This window comes from Pituophis catenifer, unplaced genomic scaffold (assembly GCF_029215685.1).
Source record: "Pituophis catenifer annectens isolate HBS135680 unplaced genomic scaffold, rPitCat1.0.hap2 SCAF_2, whole genome shotgun sequence".
Lineage (NCBI taxonomy): Eukaryota > Metazoa > Chordata > Lepidosauria > Squamata > Colubridae > Pituophis > Pituophis catenifer.
In genome coordinates, this window is record NW_027256882.1 from 116,222,342 (window position 1) to 116,241,466 (window position 19,125).

Sequence of the window (19,125 nt, forward strand, 5' to 3'; positions counted from 1 at the left end):
TTCCAGAGAGCAGGCATTACCAAAAAGAAGGTTCTACAAGATGACATTATTTGATTAAAAGACCTGAACTGTTCTCTCAAGTGATGGGCCAAAATCATCTGGAGACAACTATTCCCTCAAGTGATCAGACCTTATAGTATAAAAGGCTTTATAGGTAACAATCAGCACCTTGAATTGCACACAGAAGCCAATTGAAAATCAGCATGGCTCAGTAAACAATGGGGACATGTGAGCATGACTGAGCTACTGCATTCTGGACCAGCTCCAACTCCAGGTGGTCTTCAAGGGTAGTCTAATGTAGACAGCAGTATGGAAATCCAATCATGATAAAAGTATGAGTTACTATATGAAAGCCAGGTCCAGGAACGGGCAGAACTAGTACCCTACTGTAGATGAGTCTGTGCAAACACCCTCTTGTCCACAACTGCCACTGGCTGTTTGAGTAGGAGCAGTGAGCACAAGATGTCATCCAGATTGTGCCCAGGAAGGCCCAAACACGGTCAACATGTATAATTGGATATTATCACACATTGATGATACCTGATACAAAATTGAGAAATTATCTCACCCAGTCATTTCATGGGGCCAATAATGCCCACTTTGCCATTCTTATCTATTGGTCCTCAGTTAAAATCAACTTTAAGAACTGGCCACTGCCAGATGTTGAACTTTTATATTATGGATTGGGAAGTTTTTTGGTGGATGTGGTTTAGAATTAGACTGGATTTGGCTATGACAGTATCTAGTTAGGAGAATGAGAAGATTGGTCAGATACTTTGTATTGCTGGCTAAGGGAATGTGTGTACTAATCAGAAGCATCCCTGAAGCTGGAACTAGTGGACCTTGATGGCAGCAGTTGGAACAATGCTGTGAGTGTCATGTGTGGTGACATGTTCTCACTGTTTCGTTAGTTGTGCTGATTATTAATTGGCTTCAATGTGCAATTTAAGGTGCTGGATATTACCTACAAATTCTTTTATGTCATAGGGTTGCAGGTTAAATTAGCTCTGTCAATTTATTGATTGGTTCATTTATTGGACTAGAAATGTATAATGTTATATCTTGCAATACTGCATATATTACTTATCTTATTTTATACTCTGGTTTTGCATTATTTTAGCCCTCTTTTTGCTGCCTAGATTCATTTTTGTGGGATGATAAATAAATGAATGAATAAGCTTATTGTCCAAATTAAATCCAGGGCTTAATAATTTGCCTTACTCTGTATAACATATTAAGCCATCAAGTAGTAAATCACTGTTTAATCTACCATTTTTATGGAAGTCGGCCTATTAATAGACACAAAATTCAATCTGCACATTTGAAAATATTAAATCAAATCAATTAGTTGAAAAACTCTTGTAGCTTAAATTCTTCTACATATTTCAACTATCCCTGGTGATCTCACCTCATTCACTCAAAACTACAATGTACTTTTTAAAGAGTATAATGAGTGAATAGTGTATTACTGATGTTAATATGAATTCAAGAAGATGGAAATATAGCTATTAAATTCCTATATTGTACTGTGAAAATCATAATCATCCCCAAAAAGCATAGAATTAAAATGCTGTTAAATTCATTTTTAGTCATTAAACTCTCATGTAGAAGCTCACAAATTTTAATGGTGAATTCCAACATTCTTTCCCTACCCATTCAAGATAATTGCTTGAGAGAAAAGAGAGAAAGCAGAGCATGGTATATGGTATACTACTGCATATGTCCAATGAGTGATTATGGCCTTGATAGATAGTGTATCCCCTTTTCCTTTCTACTTTTCTGTAAAAAAAAATATTTGTTTATTCATAATCAAACAATAAACTTTGGCAGGTAATAATAAACACACAAAACATCCACTGTACAAAACCTAGCAAGCAAATAAAAACAGAATATATCAAATGCAGGGAAAAGAAACAACCAAAATAGTAAAATATTGGCCGTGATTCATTTAACAAACTACTTAATAAGAGAAATTCTGATCCCAATTGTGATCATAAATCAAGGATTACCTGTATTAACAATGGTATATTACAAGTTGTCATTTCTTGTTTTGATGACATGTCTATAAATATATTTTATATATTTATAAATATAGACATATATATATTATATATATGTCTATATTTTCCTTTGTTGGGGTGTTTTTCTGTCTTGGGGTCTATAAACTGTCCATAATTTACTGTAGCAAGACATCATATTCTGTTGGAATAAATCCAAACATTTGTTGGACAATCAAATTGTTTGTATTTATAAATGTTATAAAAATAAAATTTCATCACACAATCACATCGGAATTTAGTCAGACTTACTTCCTGACATACATTTTAAACATTGCATTCCCAGATTATGACAAAAAAGACTCTTGTTGCTAAAAGATTTCCATTTTACTATGGGATTTTTTTAGGGAAAAAGAAGTGTGTAACACTCTTCTTAGGTAGGTAGGTAGGTAGGTAGGTAGGTAGGTAGGTAGGTAGACTCTGCAACTGAATTTGAATGATTTTAACTTTTAATATTTGCAGTCCCACACAAATGCACATTTGATTGCTTGCTGATTTGAATTTTCATTGAGGCATAGTTCTGGGTTTCTAGCAAACATCCAGTACATTATTTGTTGCTCTTAACTAGCTATTAAGCAGTGCTTTATTATAATTTTCTTAGTATGAAAACATATGCATATTTATTTTTGAGATGTTTTGTTAAAATGAATCCTGTGCCATAACTCCGCACTATGTAATTTTTAGCACAGTTTCACTTCAAGAATTCTATATAACAATGCCTGTTATGAAGAGCTTTAATTTCTGAAGTATTTGAAATGCAAATATCCAGATATTTCACAGATTTTAAATTCCCTGACAAATTCAAAAGAACATGTAATATATAAAAATAAATTATACCTAAAATGGGAGTTACATTATAACCACTCTAGGTTATTAGCATGGCAAGTTGTAAATGCAAATCTAAAAGTGAAAGTTTGTGGGCTTGACATTGGCCATCACTAGAAAGCACCTCCTTCTCTCCCCTATCAAAATAAGTTATGCATGAAAAATATACAGAGAAATTGCCAAGACAAACCCATCATTTTAAAGGCTGCCCACTTCCGAAATTATTAGGATAGCATACAAAACAAAAATATCGTATTTTTCAGAGTATAAGACACACCGGAGTATAAGAGGCACCTTAGTTTTGGGGGAGGAAAATAGGAAAAAAAAAATCTGCCTACCAGTTATTCATCTGGCTAGTATCCTTAGCCTGGTCAGCTTCAGCACAATAGTTTGCTGGTTTTGAGCATGTGTGACAATATCTGCAGCAAGGAAGAGGATGGCGGAAGCCAAAGGGTGGGGGCCAGCCGGTGGGCAGGGCTACATTCGAAATATAAGACACACTCAAATTTTCAGCTTCTTTTTTTTGGGGGGGGGGGAGTGTGTCTTATATTCCGAAAAATATGGTAGTTCAAAAACAATATAATAAATTGTGAATATGACAAATGGAGAAGACAAAACCTCCAAATTTATCTGACAGTAACTTTATAACAGATATTATACAATACAGAGTACACCTCACAAAATATAGTTTTATAAAAGGAAGGCAATCTTCTGATAATTTCAAACTGTTGGTTGCTATTTTGGAAGCTCCATCTAAGACACTTGATTCAGCTTTAGATGCAGATAAAGCATGATACGATGCAGATTAATTTTTTGAAATATGTTTTAGAAAAAAATGAATTCCCTTCTATTTCTACAGGTGGCATTTTAACCCTCAGGTATAGTAACTGCAAATAGTACTGAGAAAATGTCAATATTGTCTTTTATCTGCTCTTAATATGATATTGTCAGTGCAATTAAATAATCAAATAAATATTTGTTATCAAAGAGTTTAAATTGCAACAAAGCCATAGTGATTCAGTGGTTAGAATGCAGTATTGCTGGCTAATTTGGCTGACTGATGACTATCAGCAGTTCAGCAGTTTGAGTCTCTCCATGTCAAGATCCTTCTGAGGTTGGTAAAATGAGGACCGAGATTGTTGGGGGCAATATGCTGACTCTGTAATTTGTAAACTGACTCAGTTTACAGAGAGGGCTGTAAAGCACTGTGAAATGGTATATAAGTCTAAGGCTATTCTATTGCTACTATTCTATGCAGATAATATTCTTGCTATTATTGATAATCATCAATGTTTTGTTAAAACATGAGGGCATTGTACAATAAAATAGGCAATAGCTTATTCAGTTAAGTAGAATAAATATAATATACTATTTCTATAAAAATGGGGATTTTTACTGTTCAGATTAAGTGTCTTCCAGTAAGTATCCCAAGGAAGATAGTATCATTAGTAGATTTAAACATTTTAACTTGCTTTACACAATTAATGATGGAATAAATATATGACTGAATATTTCTGTCAGTTTATAGGGAATCGTAACCATAGTCACAATAAATTTTATTTGTAGACTTTTTAATGCTTTAAGAAGGATCCTTATAGTAATTTCTTTCAGACAATTTAAATAGAGGTTTGGAGATAGACAGTCCCTAGATTTTCATTATAGAAACTTATCTCTGAAACTTCTATCCATTAAACCGTGTCAAATAAATGTGTACTTTAAATTCTACTTTTAAGTGAAATGAGAATAATTTTGAACATAAATTACTATGGGTATATCCAGAAAGCTATTGTTTGATTCCTTTGAAAATTTGGCAAGTGCTTTGTTCTAATTTTAAGGGTATTCAGTTACTATTCCTGTTTGAAAGGCAGCATCATAAGGTTTTGGTTTTTCAGGAAATGATCATACAGCACACAAAATAACTGCTTGTGAATTTTTTCCCTCTTTCATTCATGGTTTTTATTTATTTATAAATACAAAGCTATCTCACTCACAATGACTGTAAAATGTACAAGTTACAAGCACACCTGATAAAATAAAAACAAAGAGCAGACTACTCTACTTTGCTCCTGGTTTCTCCACCTCCCCACAATATCTTATCTATCAGTTTAGGAATGCTTATATTTCCCCCCACCGTTAATATTCTCTTGCCCAGAATTTTTAATCACCTGATCCACATGGTTTGCTACTGTCTAAAGCTGCATTATCTTTCCGCTGACTCTTTTCTGCAGCTTATTCTTTGGTTTCAACCACCTCTGACACCATCCTAGCTCTTCTCTTTAGCTATGAATTCTGGCTTCTGATTTTCAAAGTCTTTGCTTCCTCTGTTCCATGTCTTTTTCACTCACCTCTCATTCCAGAAGCATTTCTTATCAAACCTAAAAGAAATCTCTTTCCTTGTGTTAGCCTACCCTGGCTTTTTTTGCATTTCTTTCTTTTGAACCCTATGTGCCATCTTACAGAGCTGCTAGCCAGGTACCTGCAGATGCAATAAGAGCCTAAAGATAAGAATGTTTTACCATTTATACTGCCACAATGTAATCTCTAATGTGGAATTGTATTTGGTCTGTCTTTTTCCAACAATGCTTTAGGCTTTTCTTCTGTCCTATCTCAGAAAACCTTAAAATTAATCTCCCATCAAAAACCTAAATTTCCCATCAAAAATTAAAGAGGCAATATCACTTGGTATCTTTGATATGTAGGAAAAGAGGAAGTGCCCCCTCTCCAGCAGATATATCTAAACAGTCAGGCAGCTACAGTAAGTGTTTTAGTCTGGCAAAATTTCTGCTTCTAGGCAAATAATAATTTTTTAAAAACTACCCTGAAGTAACTCATGTTTTTCTTGGTTTCTTGGGCCTGATAGTTCCCCTCCATTCTCTCTATAAAAGTTAGATTTGTAAAGGAAAATCTCGTAACACCAACTGTCTGACAGACAATCCATGAAACAATCCAACAAGGAAATTGGTAGGAGAACCTGATAACCAACTGATGGATCAATCTCTAATGTAAACAAGACAGGCAGAGTCTTGCCTCTAAAAAATAATGGTGCTCAGGTAGCCTGTTAGGCCAGCCCAAGAACACCATAGAGCAATACAGCCAAAGTTCAAAGTTTATCTGCTTATACCCAATAGACAGAATGTTACCAGATTCAATCTTTACTACTCTCATATCAATAGACATACCCTGGGAAATTCTAGCAAGTGGTTATCCTGACTCTTTTTCTCCATCTCCTGTTTAACTCTTAGATGGATTGCATCTTGTCACTTCCCCTCTTCCTTAGAATGCAACCGCTCTTTCCTAAGAAACTGTTCCTTCACTGTAGTCCATCATACCACTTGTCCATCTGTAGCTCATCCCTCACATAGCCAGAGGGCTTCAATAGATCTCTGCTTGATCCGATTTCACTGCCCAACCTTATTACCAGAAAGTTATAGCACAGGTTCTCTTTTTGGATTATTTCTAATTATCAGGCACTAGCCATTCTGTTACCATAGCTCTTTCCCAGGTCTTTGCAGACTTCCAATCAGATCTTATCTGCTTCTTGAGTAATGAGAAGTCTTCTTCTCAGTACCTTGAATGAGAAGGCATCTTCCCCATACCTTCCTCCAGTGTGCTGCTTTGCTCCACCCCTGTGTCAAATAGCAGCTTCTAATTGGAATGGGTTTTAGCCTTGAAACCAACTTTTTCAGCAATTTCTTCCTTGCCATTCTGAAAGAGTCAAACTTATAATTATAGCTTTAATTTGGCAAGATTTTGTCCATTTAAGGAAATAAAGGATTGGAGTTGATTGGATTTTGCTACATCATCTTTTGGTTTAGGCCTGACAGTGAGGAAAGATGTTTTAATTTGGGTGGGAGGTAGATATTTTTGGTCAATTAATCTTTAAAGAGTATTTTAAAGCTTCTAAAATGCCACCTGCTTAAAATGCTCAATAATTATGTATTGGGCACTTTGGAAAAGGTCTCAATGGAGCCTGAGTCTTGATTGTTCTGTTTTGGTGTGTGTGTGTGGGTTTTTATGTAAATGGAAATGCAATATTAGATTATATATAAACAATATAATTTGTTCATCTGTGAAATCCATGGGAATTGCAAAAAAAAAAAAAAAAGAACAAAAAAGATAATAATCCAAAACCGAATGATTTTTTGATAATATTTTGTATTATCAAACATAAAGATCACCACACAAAACAATTTTACAGTAGAAGTATATTTATAAATATTATGAATGTCAGAGATAGAATAGATCTCTACGTTTTACCAGAGCTTGGAAAAAAATAATGAATTGCAGCCGTGTTTCTAATAAAACTGAAATGTAGCCTATTGTGTTGATGAAGATTTCAGTGACAAATAATGAGAAAACATTTGCTTTTCTACACAATATTATTAAGATCTTTTTTTTTAAAAAAAAAACTTCTGTAAGGTTTACAATATCTTTCCTATTTATACACAAATTTTGGCCTCTAGCAATAATAAGCCACATATTCCTCATACTTTTTAATCCCTCCCAAATCAAGATTTTAATTCACTTTAATGCCCTTTATTTTAATTAGAATGTTGCTAAATCTCTAGGCAATCTTATCCACCATTTTAACCTCCTTTTAATTTGTCATCTAGAAAATTATAACTCTTCATTAACTTTGGGAGACAGAGCATTAAAATTGTGATATATCATTCTGCATTTTATTAACAATCTTCTTAATGAATTCAGAGCTTGAAGCAGATCATGGTGATAATGTATGCATTTACAATGTTTTTTTTAAACAAGAATTTGGCAAGAAAGCTAATATGAGAGCACATATTTAATTGCATGCATGAGAGTACATGTACACAGACTCAAACATAGAATCAAAGTTCGGGATAAATGTGATTTAAAAATATGGAAATCAGGGTAGAAAACAAAAATGTGTATTCATTACGTAAAGCAGAGACACTTTTTTAATTCTACCTCAGAAATATCAAAGTTTCATTTATGATATAATTTATTTAGGTGGCAAATTAGAAACATTAATCTGATATGAGTGAAAGTTTAATGATTTTACTGATGCTAATATGTTTATCAGCTTACTAGTTTGCAATGTTTGTTATGTTAATTTATGTTTATGTTTGAGTGGCCAATAATTAAGACTTGTATATATTTTTGTCTTGTTTGTCTTTCCAAAACAATCACGGGTGTGTGTACATAGACATGGAGTACATCAGTGGTGGGTTGCCCCCGGTTCGCACCAGTTCTATAGAACCGGTAATAAAACTGGCGGGAGGCCCCGCCCATCGATCCCAACATCACCAAAATGCTTCTGTGTATGTGCAGAAGAGTGCACGTGCGAATGAAGCAAGCAAGCGTGCATGGCCCTGCTACAAACCGGTAGTTAAGGTAAGTAGAACCCACCCCTGGAGTACATATATACATATAAATACACTAGAGTCTGGATAATAGTTGGGAAATTGTTATCTCATGAAAAATACTTGGAAAGCATTTTTGTCATCTCTGATTTAATGTTTTGCTTTCCTTCTATTTTAAGAAAAGATTTCAAAATGCTCCAATCCAAGAATGGCTTTGCTTTTGCCCCAAGAGGAAATAGAAGCTGTTACACATATCATTTTCCAATTCCCTTCTTTACAAGAGGTGGTGCATTGAATTAACAATTACTTTTCTGACTCACATTCACGCAAGATCAGATGAAGAGATCAGTAACTTTATTTTAGCTGACAGCTCAGTAAATATCTCCAGAAGGGTTTCCAAATTTCTTACAATCACTATTGCTGAGAGACGATTAACAGTCTAGCAATCCTGTTAATTTGTTTTCCCCAAGCTAATAGATAATTCTTTTTCTTTTTTTTTTTAATGTTCTTCACTTATTCTTCAGGTTGTTTTAATATATTCAATAGCTTAATTTTATCTTCTTTGCTTTCCCCTTTGATTATTAATTCAATTGAATTGAATTGTCAACCCTGAAGTGACCTGACTGAGGCCATTTTGAGGCTTCAGTATTGCCACACTGGAGCTGAGAGATAGGGAGGGGGGAATAGAGATAGCTGGGGTTTGTAGCCAAAACCAAATACTTTCTCCTGGGAACCAAGGACATTCCTACAGGTGATCAGAGAGAGGAGGCATGAAGGTGCCAGGCAACCGGATGACACCTTGATTGGACCATGTGACTGATTGTTTGGGGAAGGAGGAAAACTTTTACTTTTAATTAGTAGGTGAAAACCAGAGAACATTCAGAGTCGGTTTTCACCAGCCTGTGCCAATATGATATATCCAAATAAAACTGTTTTTGATGAATTTAATTGCCTAGGAGTTCTGTATATTATGGGTGTATTACCTGGAACCCTGACAAGTACACTATTTTAGTTGTTCTTCAAATTTAAATTATATTTAAATTATACTATTCCCTTTCTTTAAGAATAACAAAAAATCTGTATCTGATTGTGATTGCATAAATAAACTATTATAAAATATATTTAAAAAAAACATAACTAATATTAAACAATGTTCTTATATGAGAAACTACTGGTTAGTTTTTACATTGTTTTTGAATAATATTGGAGCCAGAGTGGAAGATTTTTATATTTACCATCAATGCCCCTGAACAGGCAAGCCCACACATAGTGTTCTTCATCTTCACTGATGCACTGATTTATTTCTGCAATCACACATGAAGAGAAACTGAGCATTTATTGGGAATACAATAAATTGTTATTGGATTATTAGATTTTAATTTTTTAAAAAATCAGTAAAATAATTCACTAGTTATATTAATGGTGCAATTTATTGAATTATTTATTCATTGGCCAAAATTATATAGCCACCCTTCTTATATGAATTGACCCTGGGCAGCATACAGTAAAATCATCAATTAAACATTCCACAAAACCAATTAAAACAATAAACTTAGATAAACAAAGACTATGAGAAGGAGGATATTGCATATAATCCAGCAATACAGTAGTAGGTAGGTTCCCTATTGCCAAGGGATTCCCAGGCTTGCTGAAAAAAAAACAAAGATTACCCTTTTATCATGCTTCCTACCTTCTCCCCACTCTCAAAAAATTGGGCTCATCCAACTGTTTGATTATTTTGATGCTGAAGGAAAATGAAAGATGAAATAAAATAATACAAGCACGGTTGCCATCATGTGAGGTTTCATTTAGCGACTCCTTCATTTGTGCCATTTGGGGCCCTAAACATGAAAATCAAAACACTGAATTGCATCAAGAAGTATACTGGCAGTTGGCTAGCACAGCCTGGACAGTAGCCAAGTAACCTGGGCAAACCTCAGTGTAGCTAGAATGGCGTATCCTGCCACATTCTGGACCAGTTGAAACTTCCAGTTGTATTTCAAGACCAGTTTTTATCTCATCTCTTTCTCCGGTTTAGGTTACCTTCTTAATTGTAGTTTGTTGTCAGTCTTAGCAGTCAGTTACAGAATGGAAAACAGTGTTTATCTTCTCCATTCTGTCACAGTATCTTTTTTCATAAATATTACTCTAGAGCTACAAAATGTAAAGAAATGTAAACACTAAACATTTAAATTAGAGTTGCAAATACAGGCATTAAGTTTGCATTTTTATTTATTTTATTTATTTATTTAAAAAACATAACCTGGAAATTTGTGTGTTGTATAATCAACAAATTAGAAAACAGTATAGTTAAAAACCAACAACAAAAATTAATAGGAACTCAAATTCATGTTAAATCCTAAAAGGCAGGGGCTTCTATCCAACTAGCCTAAAGAAGCAACCAGATTTTGATACAGGTTTCCTAAAAACAAGGTTGGCCAACTAATTATATATTTGTGGAGGTTGCAGTGGAGATACTTCCAGAGCACAGATGCTTCAGCAGAAAAACAAAACCAAACCAAGCCTCCTGATTTTCCCACATCAAATTGTGTCAGTTAAGGTAGCTGAAACATGCCCATCCTATTAGGACATGTGGTTTATAAATAACATTCTATGCCATGTAGAGCTTTATAGGGAATAACCAGCATTTTAAATTTTACTTGGAAGTGTATTCAAATCCAGTGCAGCCGATATATGCCTATAGCTATCTGCAATGGAGCTTCTAGGTAGACTTCTTAGGCAGAGGTGGGTTGCACTTTCTTTAACAAACGGTTTGCTGATTGTGAGCGTGCATGCATGCTTGCACGCTTCGCTCGCATGTGCTCCTTTGGGAGAGAAACGGAGCTTCAAACAGGCTCCTAATCAGTTCAGGCAGCTCTGGTGAGAACAGCAGGAGCAGGGCAGAATGCAGCTGGGCCAGCCAACGAGCCAGAAAGTAAGTTATAAATGGATAGCATAGAACAGGGCAGGTAGGCGGCCCAGCCAATGATCAGAGCTAAGGGTTCACCCGAACCCTTGCGACCATGCAGCAGCCCACCACTGTTCTTAGGCAACCTATGTAGTGTATATTGCATTAATCCAACCAAGGTATGATTAAGCAGAGTCTGCCAATCCAGGAATGAATAAAATTAGCATTCAAAACAAAGGCAAAAGTCCTCTTCTCCATAGCTTCAATTAGGAGCTGTTAGAACCAGAGAACCTGTAAATTGTGCCCCAGGGCAGTGGCACCTATCCTAGAACCAAAGATGGAAAATATTCATTCCCACTGAATGGAAGATCCAAAATTTACAGAAGACTCAAAATTAATGTGAATTTGCTAGGGTTGAGTTGAAGCCATGTATAACAAGACCACACAAACTCCATTGCCTAGGATCTGACAACATGATTTGATAGATATCATATTGTAGAAACAGTTGTACAAAACTTATTTTAAGATGTTTAAATCATTGCTAATAATTTCACTAATTCATCTCCTCAAAACAGGTCAAAGTAGATTTTTTTAAAATAGGAAATTATTATTTTCATCCTCTTTCTCTTTAAACAGTATAGAATATACCAGATAGAAATACTAGGAAAATATTATATTATGCCCCAGTAAAATTAAATCTAAGGTTTAGGACATTCTTAGTACAATAAATATTGGGTGTTGTTTATCTATCAAGATATTCTAAGAATTAGAAGAGACTTTTATAAATCACTAACCAATTCCTATTTGTTATATGTTGTTAACATTTCAAAGCATATATTTCATTCTTCTGGAGTTGATTACAAGGCTGACTTTAAATTCAAGATGAATGAAAGAAAAAGCAATTTATGAATGCACCCTGAAATGCTCAGTAATAATTTGGTGACTTCTTTGTAAAAAGTTTCTGTTTCTGATTGCAATTTTGTCAAAAGTGGGAACTTTTTTTTTACAAAACTTGAGCATATAATAGTTATGGTTTTTAAAAATTGCATTGTCTGTTTTTAAAAATATACATTTTTGAATGTGCTTTGGTATACCAAGAAAAATATTAGATGTTTTCTTCGACATTTACTTATATATACAAGTTGTTATAATGCCAAAATAATATATAAAACCATTGCAGTATGCAGTAGGCTTCCAAGATCAAAATTCACATATATTTTAATATAGTCTGTGAACTATTGGTTAACTACAGTACCTAAATAGAACTAAAAACTTATTTTCAATGAACTATTACAAAAATATGAACTGTAAATCCACACAATATAGTTGTTGTACCAAGAAGGGAGATATGTGTGTGTGTGTGTGTGTGTGTGTGTGTGTGTGTGTGTGTGTGTGTGTGTGTATTTATTTGCCTGGCAATAACTTTTACAGAAATCAATGGAGACTATTTTTGAATAGATATTATTAGGATTGTGTTCTCCTTATGAAAATAGAGAGTGCTAATATTAGAATTCATAGAAAATAGCACTATGTAGATAGGTCCTATAAGATTGCTGAATTTATCTCTCTCTCCCTCTCTCTCTCTTCCCCCCCCCACACACATGATGGGATGATTAAAGGAACAATTCTATTACAGAAGGTGTTTGTGTGTGTATGAATGTGCATATATGTATATGCAGGTAGATATACCATATTTTTTGGTCTGTAAGATGCACTTACTCTCCCCCAAAGTGGTTGGAAATGTCTGTGCATCTTATAGAGCGAATGTTGCCAAAGGGTAGGGGCCCATCCGCTAGCCCTACCCTTTGGCCTCTGTCTCCCAGCAATTTGCCTTCTTGCAGCAAACAGCAAACAGTGTGGTCAGCTTTAGCACAACCTGATTCAGCATGAGTAGCTTATTGGAAGTTCGATTGGCCTCCCAGAATACCACCAATCAGCTATTCCAGGCTGTGGGGATTGCCAACACCCATCGCTGCCATCATTGCCCATTGCCATCATCGCTGCCCATTGCTGCTATCTATTGCCTCCTCTGCATGCCCCATTTTTGGCCTCCGCATGCCCATTTTCAGCCTCCATGCTTCCCGTTTTCAGCCGAGATGCAACGTGGAACAGCTGATTGGTGGAGGACGATCCAACCGTCAATCAGCTCTCGTATTAAATCAGACTATGCTGAAGCTGACCAGGCTGTTTGCTGTTTGCTGCAAGGAGGCAAATTGCTGGGAAGCAGAGGCAGATTTTTTCCCTTTGTTTTCCTCCCCAAAAGCTAGGTGTGTTTTATGGTGTGAAAAATATGGTATATCTATATATTATACACACACACCACACATACACATAGACCTTAATTGTATCATCCCATTGCACACACGCACACACAGATAAAGAGCATTTGGAAAATATTAATATTTCTGCACATTTAAAGCACTGCATACATCTTTTTATATATATAACTGAGGATAAGATAGCATCAAAAAAGTATTAACTTGCTTATTCAAACAATTTTTATAGTAATGCTTGTTGTTGTCTAATCAAGTACACAAGGAGGCATCTCTCTGTCTTGACCAGCACTATATCCATTCCCTGTGAATTTCAGGAGTTCATGCAAAGCATCATCTTGTTTCTTTTGACTGTTGGTTTAATACTGAGAATAAGTTACATGAATAAAGATAGGAACATATTGACAGATTCTTAGTGGTTGGGTTATTAATGAAAATTACAGTAACTAAAAACTCACAAAGTCTAAACATCTTCTATAATTGTTATTTTGAACTAACTATTGTTAAGGAACATTAGTAGGTCTTTAATCCTATTTTGATTGTAATGATCAATTTAATGATCCTGAGATAAACTTATGTAATTTCCAGCAGTTCATATTTCTTGCTTGGGACAGCTCTTTCTGCTGTGTCAAATAATGGTAGATAAAACATGCACTTATCTGAAAAGTTTTAAAAAGAAAACTCATGGGTGAACTATTTATTCTTGACCTTTATTTGGAGATAATGATAACTTTCAGGGGTTTCCTATCTAGAATTATCTAGAATTATCAAGTCATTATAAAGTCACCTTTTGAAACTGGTTACATAAAAAATCAGAAGTATCACCCAATATGATTTTAGGAGAGGATTAATTTTGCATCATAATTTGCAGCATAAAAGTAAAGCAAATCCTGTAATTTCCAGCAATTGAGAATGCAAATTAACTCTGGACAGAATAATATTAAAAAAAAAAAGTGGGTAGGAAAATAGTCAAAGCAGAAATTAATGCAAATACTGGTATATTGAAATGAAAAGCAAAAACGGAGAAGGAGGAGGAAGAATAGGAGGAGGAGGAGGAGGAGGAGGAGGAGGAGGAGGAGGAGGAGGAGGAGGAGGAAAAGGCATAGAAAACATTCAGAAATTATGTTAGACAGTTCCCAATTGTAACAGAAGACAATTCCAATTCTTGGAATAGGAACTCTAATACATTGATATAACTCTTTAATTGTAATTAGCAATCTTTTCCCATAATAATAGTGAAAAGGAAGAATGATAACTTGGATAAATTTTCTATAATGAAGTAATAAAGACAAACGTTCAGAATTTTAGGTTCACTGTAAAATAGAAGGCATTTTCCAAATTTCTCTAACTAGGAACTATTGATAGGCCGGGTTATTTCTTTAATTCTTCCTTTAACTGAATAGCATAAGGATGCTAATGTGAGGTGCAAATAAGCAGGAGCGTTCATTGAGTTCAATGTATAGATGAATTTATTATTGCTATCTATATACAAGAATCTAATTAACTAATGGTCAAAGCTAAATCACACTAAATAATGGTCAACTGAAGGGGGGTGGATTTGGGTCTTTGGCAGGAACAATCCAAACTGATGACCTTGGAGCCTTCGAGTCCAACTCTTTTTCTATAGCTCCTAGTGTTTCTAATGTTTCTAACTATTGAAAATAAAATCAGAGATTCTTAAGCTTTGTGATGAAATGACCCCCAAAATATTCCTTGATTGGTTACAATCTAGTTATGGATCACTCCCACTCTCAGTTCCTCCAAAAGTTCCAACCAGCCTCTGTACTCCACCCCTCCCCCCCAAGAACAATTTGGTTAGGACAGAAATTCTCCCTGTTCCAGGAAGTGGCCTTTGCAAATGGGGAAAAAAGAGTAGGGTTAAAATACCTCAATCCTGGCTAAGTTTCCTTGGTAAATATATCAGTGTTGTACAAGCATTGCCCTGTGAGCAAAGATTATTCACAGAAAGTCTTACCTGTATCATTGAAGTTTGCTATTAGCAGGCAAAATAGGACTCGGTGTGATCCCTCTCAAATTTTCACTCTAAAGGGGGAGGGTATTAATTTTGGAACTGCTAGATAATTAATTACCTATTTTCTCTTCCTCCAAATTGTCCTAATCATAACAGAAAACCAGATACTAATACCAAGACAGTGATAAGAAAGTTGGATCCAATGAATTAATGGAAAAGGTCCTAACTGAACTCATATGTTTCCTTGCTATCTAAGAAACCATATTCTCATGAGTGATAAGTGTCTTCACTGTGATTTGTTGACCTGTGTAGAAAAAAGATTCCTACATGAATAATTAGTATGACATAATATATAAGACTAATGACTTGAGTTTTATTTATTTTATGTATGGACTGAATTCAATTGTATCAGACAACTACTGATATGCTTCTGGAGTTTCAATGTATATCTTGTAATCTCATTTATTTCCCATGTTATTGCATATAACTTTATCTCCATAATCTTAAACCTGGCTCAACTCAGAACTTCCCATCCTTGATAGTGAAGTACTTCACTATATTCTTAATAAAGCATATTTTAACAGTTATTTGATTCACTGATTAAATTTTCCTAAATTTTTAGAAAGTATTACTTGGAGAATGTACCTACTAGGTTTATTCCTTCATTTTCTTATCTTTTCCCTTCTCACCATAACAAAGTATTAAGTTACAGAAACAAAAAGGTTTTTTTTTATTTAAAGATTAATCCCACTCTAGTGGGTTTCAGTATTAAAGTAGATTAAGCTTGTATTGTGGCTTCTTTGAAATATTAAAGAAGCAACTATGTTCAGAAAATAGTTCATTTCTATTTTGAAAACAAAATAATCAAGATAGCTTGCTATTTCTTCTTTACCAACATTCTTCCCAGTCTACTTTTCACCTATCTCAATTACAATGTTTTTAAATTTATACATTCTGAAAATTTCTCAATTCAGACTTTACTAATTTCCCATAACAGAGCTATGAAAGTATATTTTCTTGATTTTAAGTGTTATACCATCTAGGTGTCAAGGTTTAAAAGATTGTTGTTTAAAATTTAATTTTTTGTCTTTATTAGATGTCATCATTATCTGAAGTGTCACTAACTAATTGTCAGGTTATCATAAATATATGACTTCATACAATACTGAATGGTGCAATAGCTGAAAAAAATGAAGAAAGAAGTATTTTAAACCAAAATGTTAAAAAAAAATATTAAACAAATTTATATGGCCACACATCTGAATACTGAACACTGAAAACTATAAAACTTAATACAATTATAAAAAGCAATTAAGGTTATTTATAACAACAAAACATTCTCTGAGATGTTCAATTATAGCTATGTGTCTGAACACATATTCATATCTGTATGGTGGCAAATCAGACTACTGAATTAATCTCAGAATGAATTAGTGTACAGTATATAAATATTCTATAGCTTTTAAAAAATCAAAATCATCACTAGTGCAGATACATATTATTCAATTAATTTATTGTCTGTTTTAGATCATTTTGGAGTCCCCCCTCCCTTACACACACACACACACACACACACACACACACACACACACACACACACTCAACATATATCTAAACTAAAATATTACAGTATCAGTATAGTTTATTGAATAGCCCGGAGGTCTTTTCAAACCTAAAATATTCCAAACGGTAATATTTTATATAGCAGGCAAGTTCAAACTACTTTCATGAAAGAAAAAGGAAGTTGGAGGAAGCTTTTAAAAATCCAAGAGATCCAGACACGGGGTAGTCGTGTTTTATTGAAATAACATTGTTCTTAAAAGTAATGCTATAGATGTAATGTGATGTGTATTGTTGTGAGGTGGAGGCTACAACAAACAGTGGAAAATCCAAATACAAATATCTACTTAACTATAAAGTTCTTTGAGTCCTTGGCTAATCAGCGTTTCAGAGTTTAAGCAAGTTTGCATTGCTGTTTGGAAGACTAAAACCATTCTGACTTTCCTTGGAGAATATCCTGAGAAACTGGTTTGCTATTTATAGTTCCACAGACTTTTTAACGTTTTGGAAAGGAAAAAAAAAATGAAACCAATGATCTCATAAATGTATTGATAAAACCAATTAAATATGATTAATTATTATATGAACCAATGATCCAGATAGATTAAAAGGTATTTATAAAGCATCAAGCATCAAGTGCATTTATATAACTATAAATTGGATTAAATTAAATCAGTGCTGAACGAATATTCTCTCACAAGACCGATAAGCCTATGGGATCCATTTTGTTGGCAAGGTACCGTAATCTTTCAAGATATTTTATTGTATGAGATTCATTTGAGGCTAGGGAAAATCCTAGAAACAGCTGGCTTGGTTCAATTTTACAAAGGAATTAGATGACTTAAAAGAATTCTAGGAAGCTCAATGCAAGCCTACAAATATTTACATATCCTGCATTATAGATATGGCTATATTAAATGCAATGTTATAAATCTGAAGTATATTTATTTGATTAATTGAGAAATTTAAAGATTAAGAAATAAAATCACAATGAATAAACACTTAAAGAAATGTAGAGAGAAACATACTGTAAGCAAACTAAAGAAAATTGCTACATCCTTCATACATTTTAATGAAATTCTTGAAATGTAAAATATATTGGACAACAATTTATACATTCATGTAAATAAATTCTCAGTCCTTGGTTTAATTATAGACCTCTGGTTGTCCATGAAACAGTAGAACATAAAGATAAAATTAAATTAATTAGGTGGGATTTTAGCTTTTATTTTTTTTTAAAGTGAAATTAAATATCAAGTGATGAAAACATTTCAGCAAAATGTAATTTAGTTAAGTAAGAAACAGGAAAAATAGCAAATTAACTCATTGGATGGAGACTGGGTGTGAGTTTGCTGTAAAATAATCACACCAATAATTTCAGAGTGCAAATAATCCAGAAACAATAAATGTGAAAATGTTTCTACTATACATGTAGAAATCTTGATGACATAATGCAAGATTATAATATTTAGAATACTTAAATATAACATCATGATACTTACATAATATTAATAATTATTAATATTTCTATACTGAAAGGGAAATACAGAAAGGCATTTCTGAATATGCCTAAAGGCAAAATGTTCAAAATTTAGCATCACACGGAACTTGAATTTTGTACAGTAATGTCAAATCACAAGTAAACACATTTGTCATAGGAACATGCAAAGTAAGTACATGGTCACTTAAAAGTTACTGCAATAATATTGGTAAAATTCTAGAATCCATAACATACCTTGTCTTGGAAATTCATCTGATTCTCTGTGAACTAGGTCAGTAACTCGATTTCCATAATGCATTCTTGTATCATGATCATAAGCCTTCAGTGTCTCGCTTGAACTATAGGACTTCTGAGTAGGTACTCTGCAGTCTTCACTGTCCAGTGAAGAACTTGTATAGCGACATTCCTTCCCACATCTACCTCTTGTCAAAGAACGGTGCCTTCTGTCTTTTACATCCATAATTCTGAGTCAAGGAGAAAATTAAATCTTTTTCCCCCACTGATGTAAATGTGGCTGGTTACTTTACTACCTACAAAACATAGAAAAAGAACAATGCAATGATTCTTATCTATGTGTTACATAAATGGAGACTGTATATAACACATTGTATGTAATGTAATATATATATATATATATATCTTAGAAAAAATGTTAAAATTCAAAATTAGCAAATAAATAGAATTTTAATA

The 19,125-nt window shown here is 33.9% G+C and overlaps 1 protein-coding gene across 2 annotated transcripts in view; it reads right to left on the minus strand.

Moving 5' to 3' along the window:
• TENM2 (teneurin transmembrane protein 2) overlaps positions 1 to 18,895 on the minus strand; it is an 823,064-nt gene extending 804,169 nt beyond the window's left edge. For both annotated transcript variants that reach the window (XM_070937374.1, XM_070937373.1), the window contains exon 1: positions 18,670 to 18,895. In XM_070937374.1, the coding sequence (XP_070793475.1) occupies positions 18,670 to 18,895 (226 nt within the window). The remainder of the gene's footprint in view (positions 1 to 18,669) is intronic.
• Between the last annotated feature and the right edge of the window lie 230 nt (positions 18,896 to 19,125).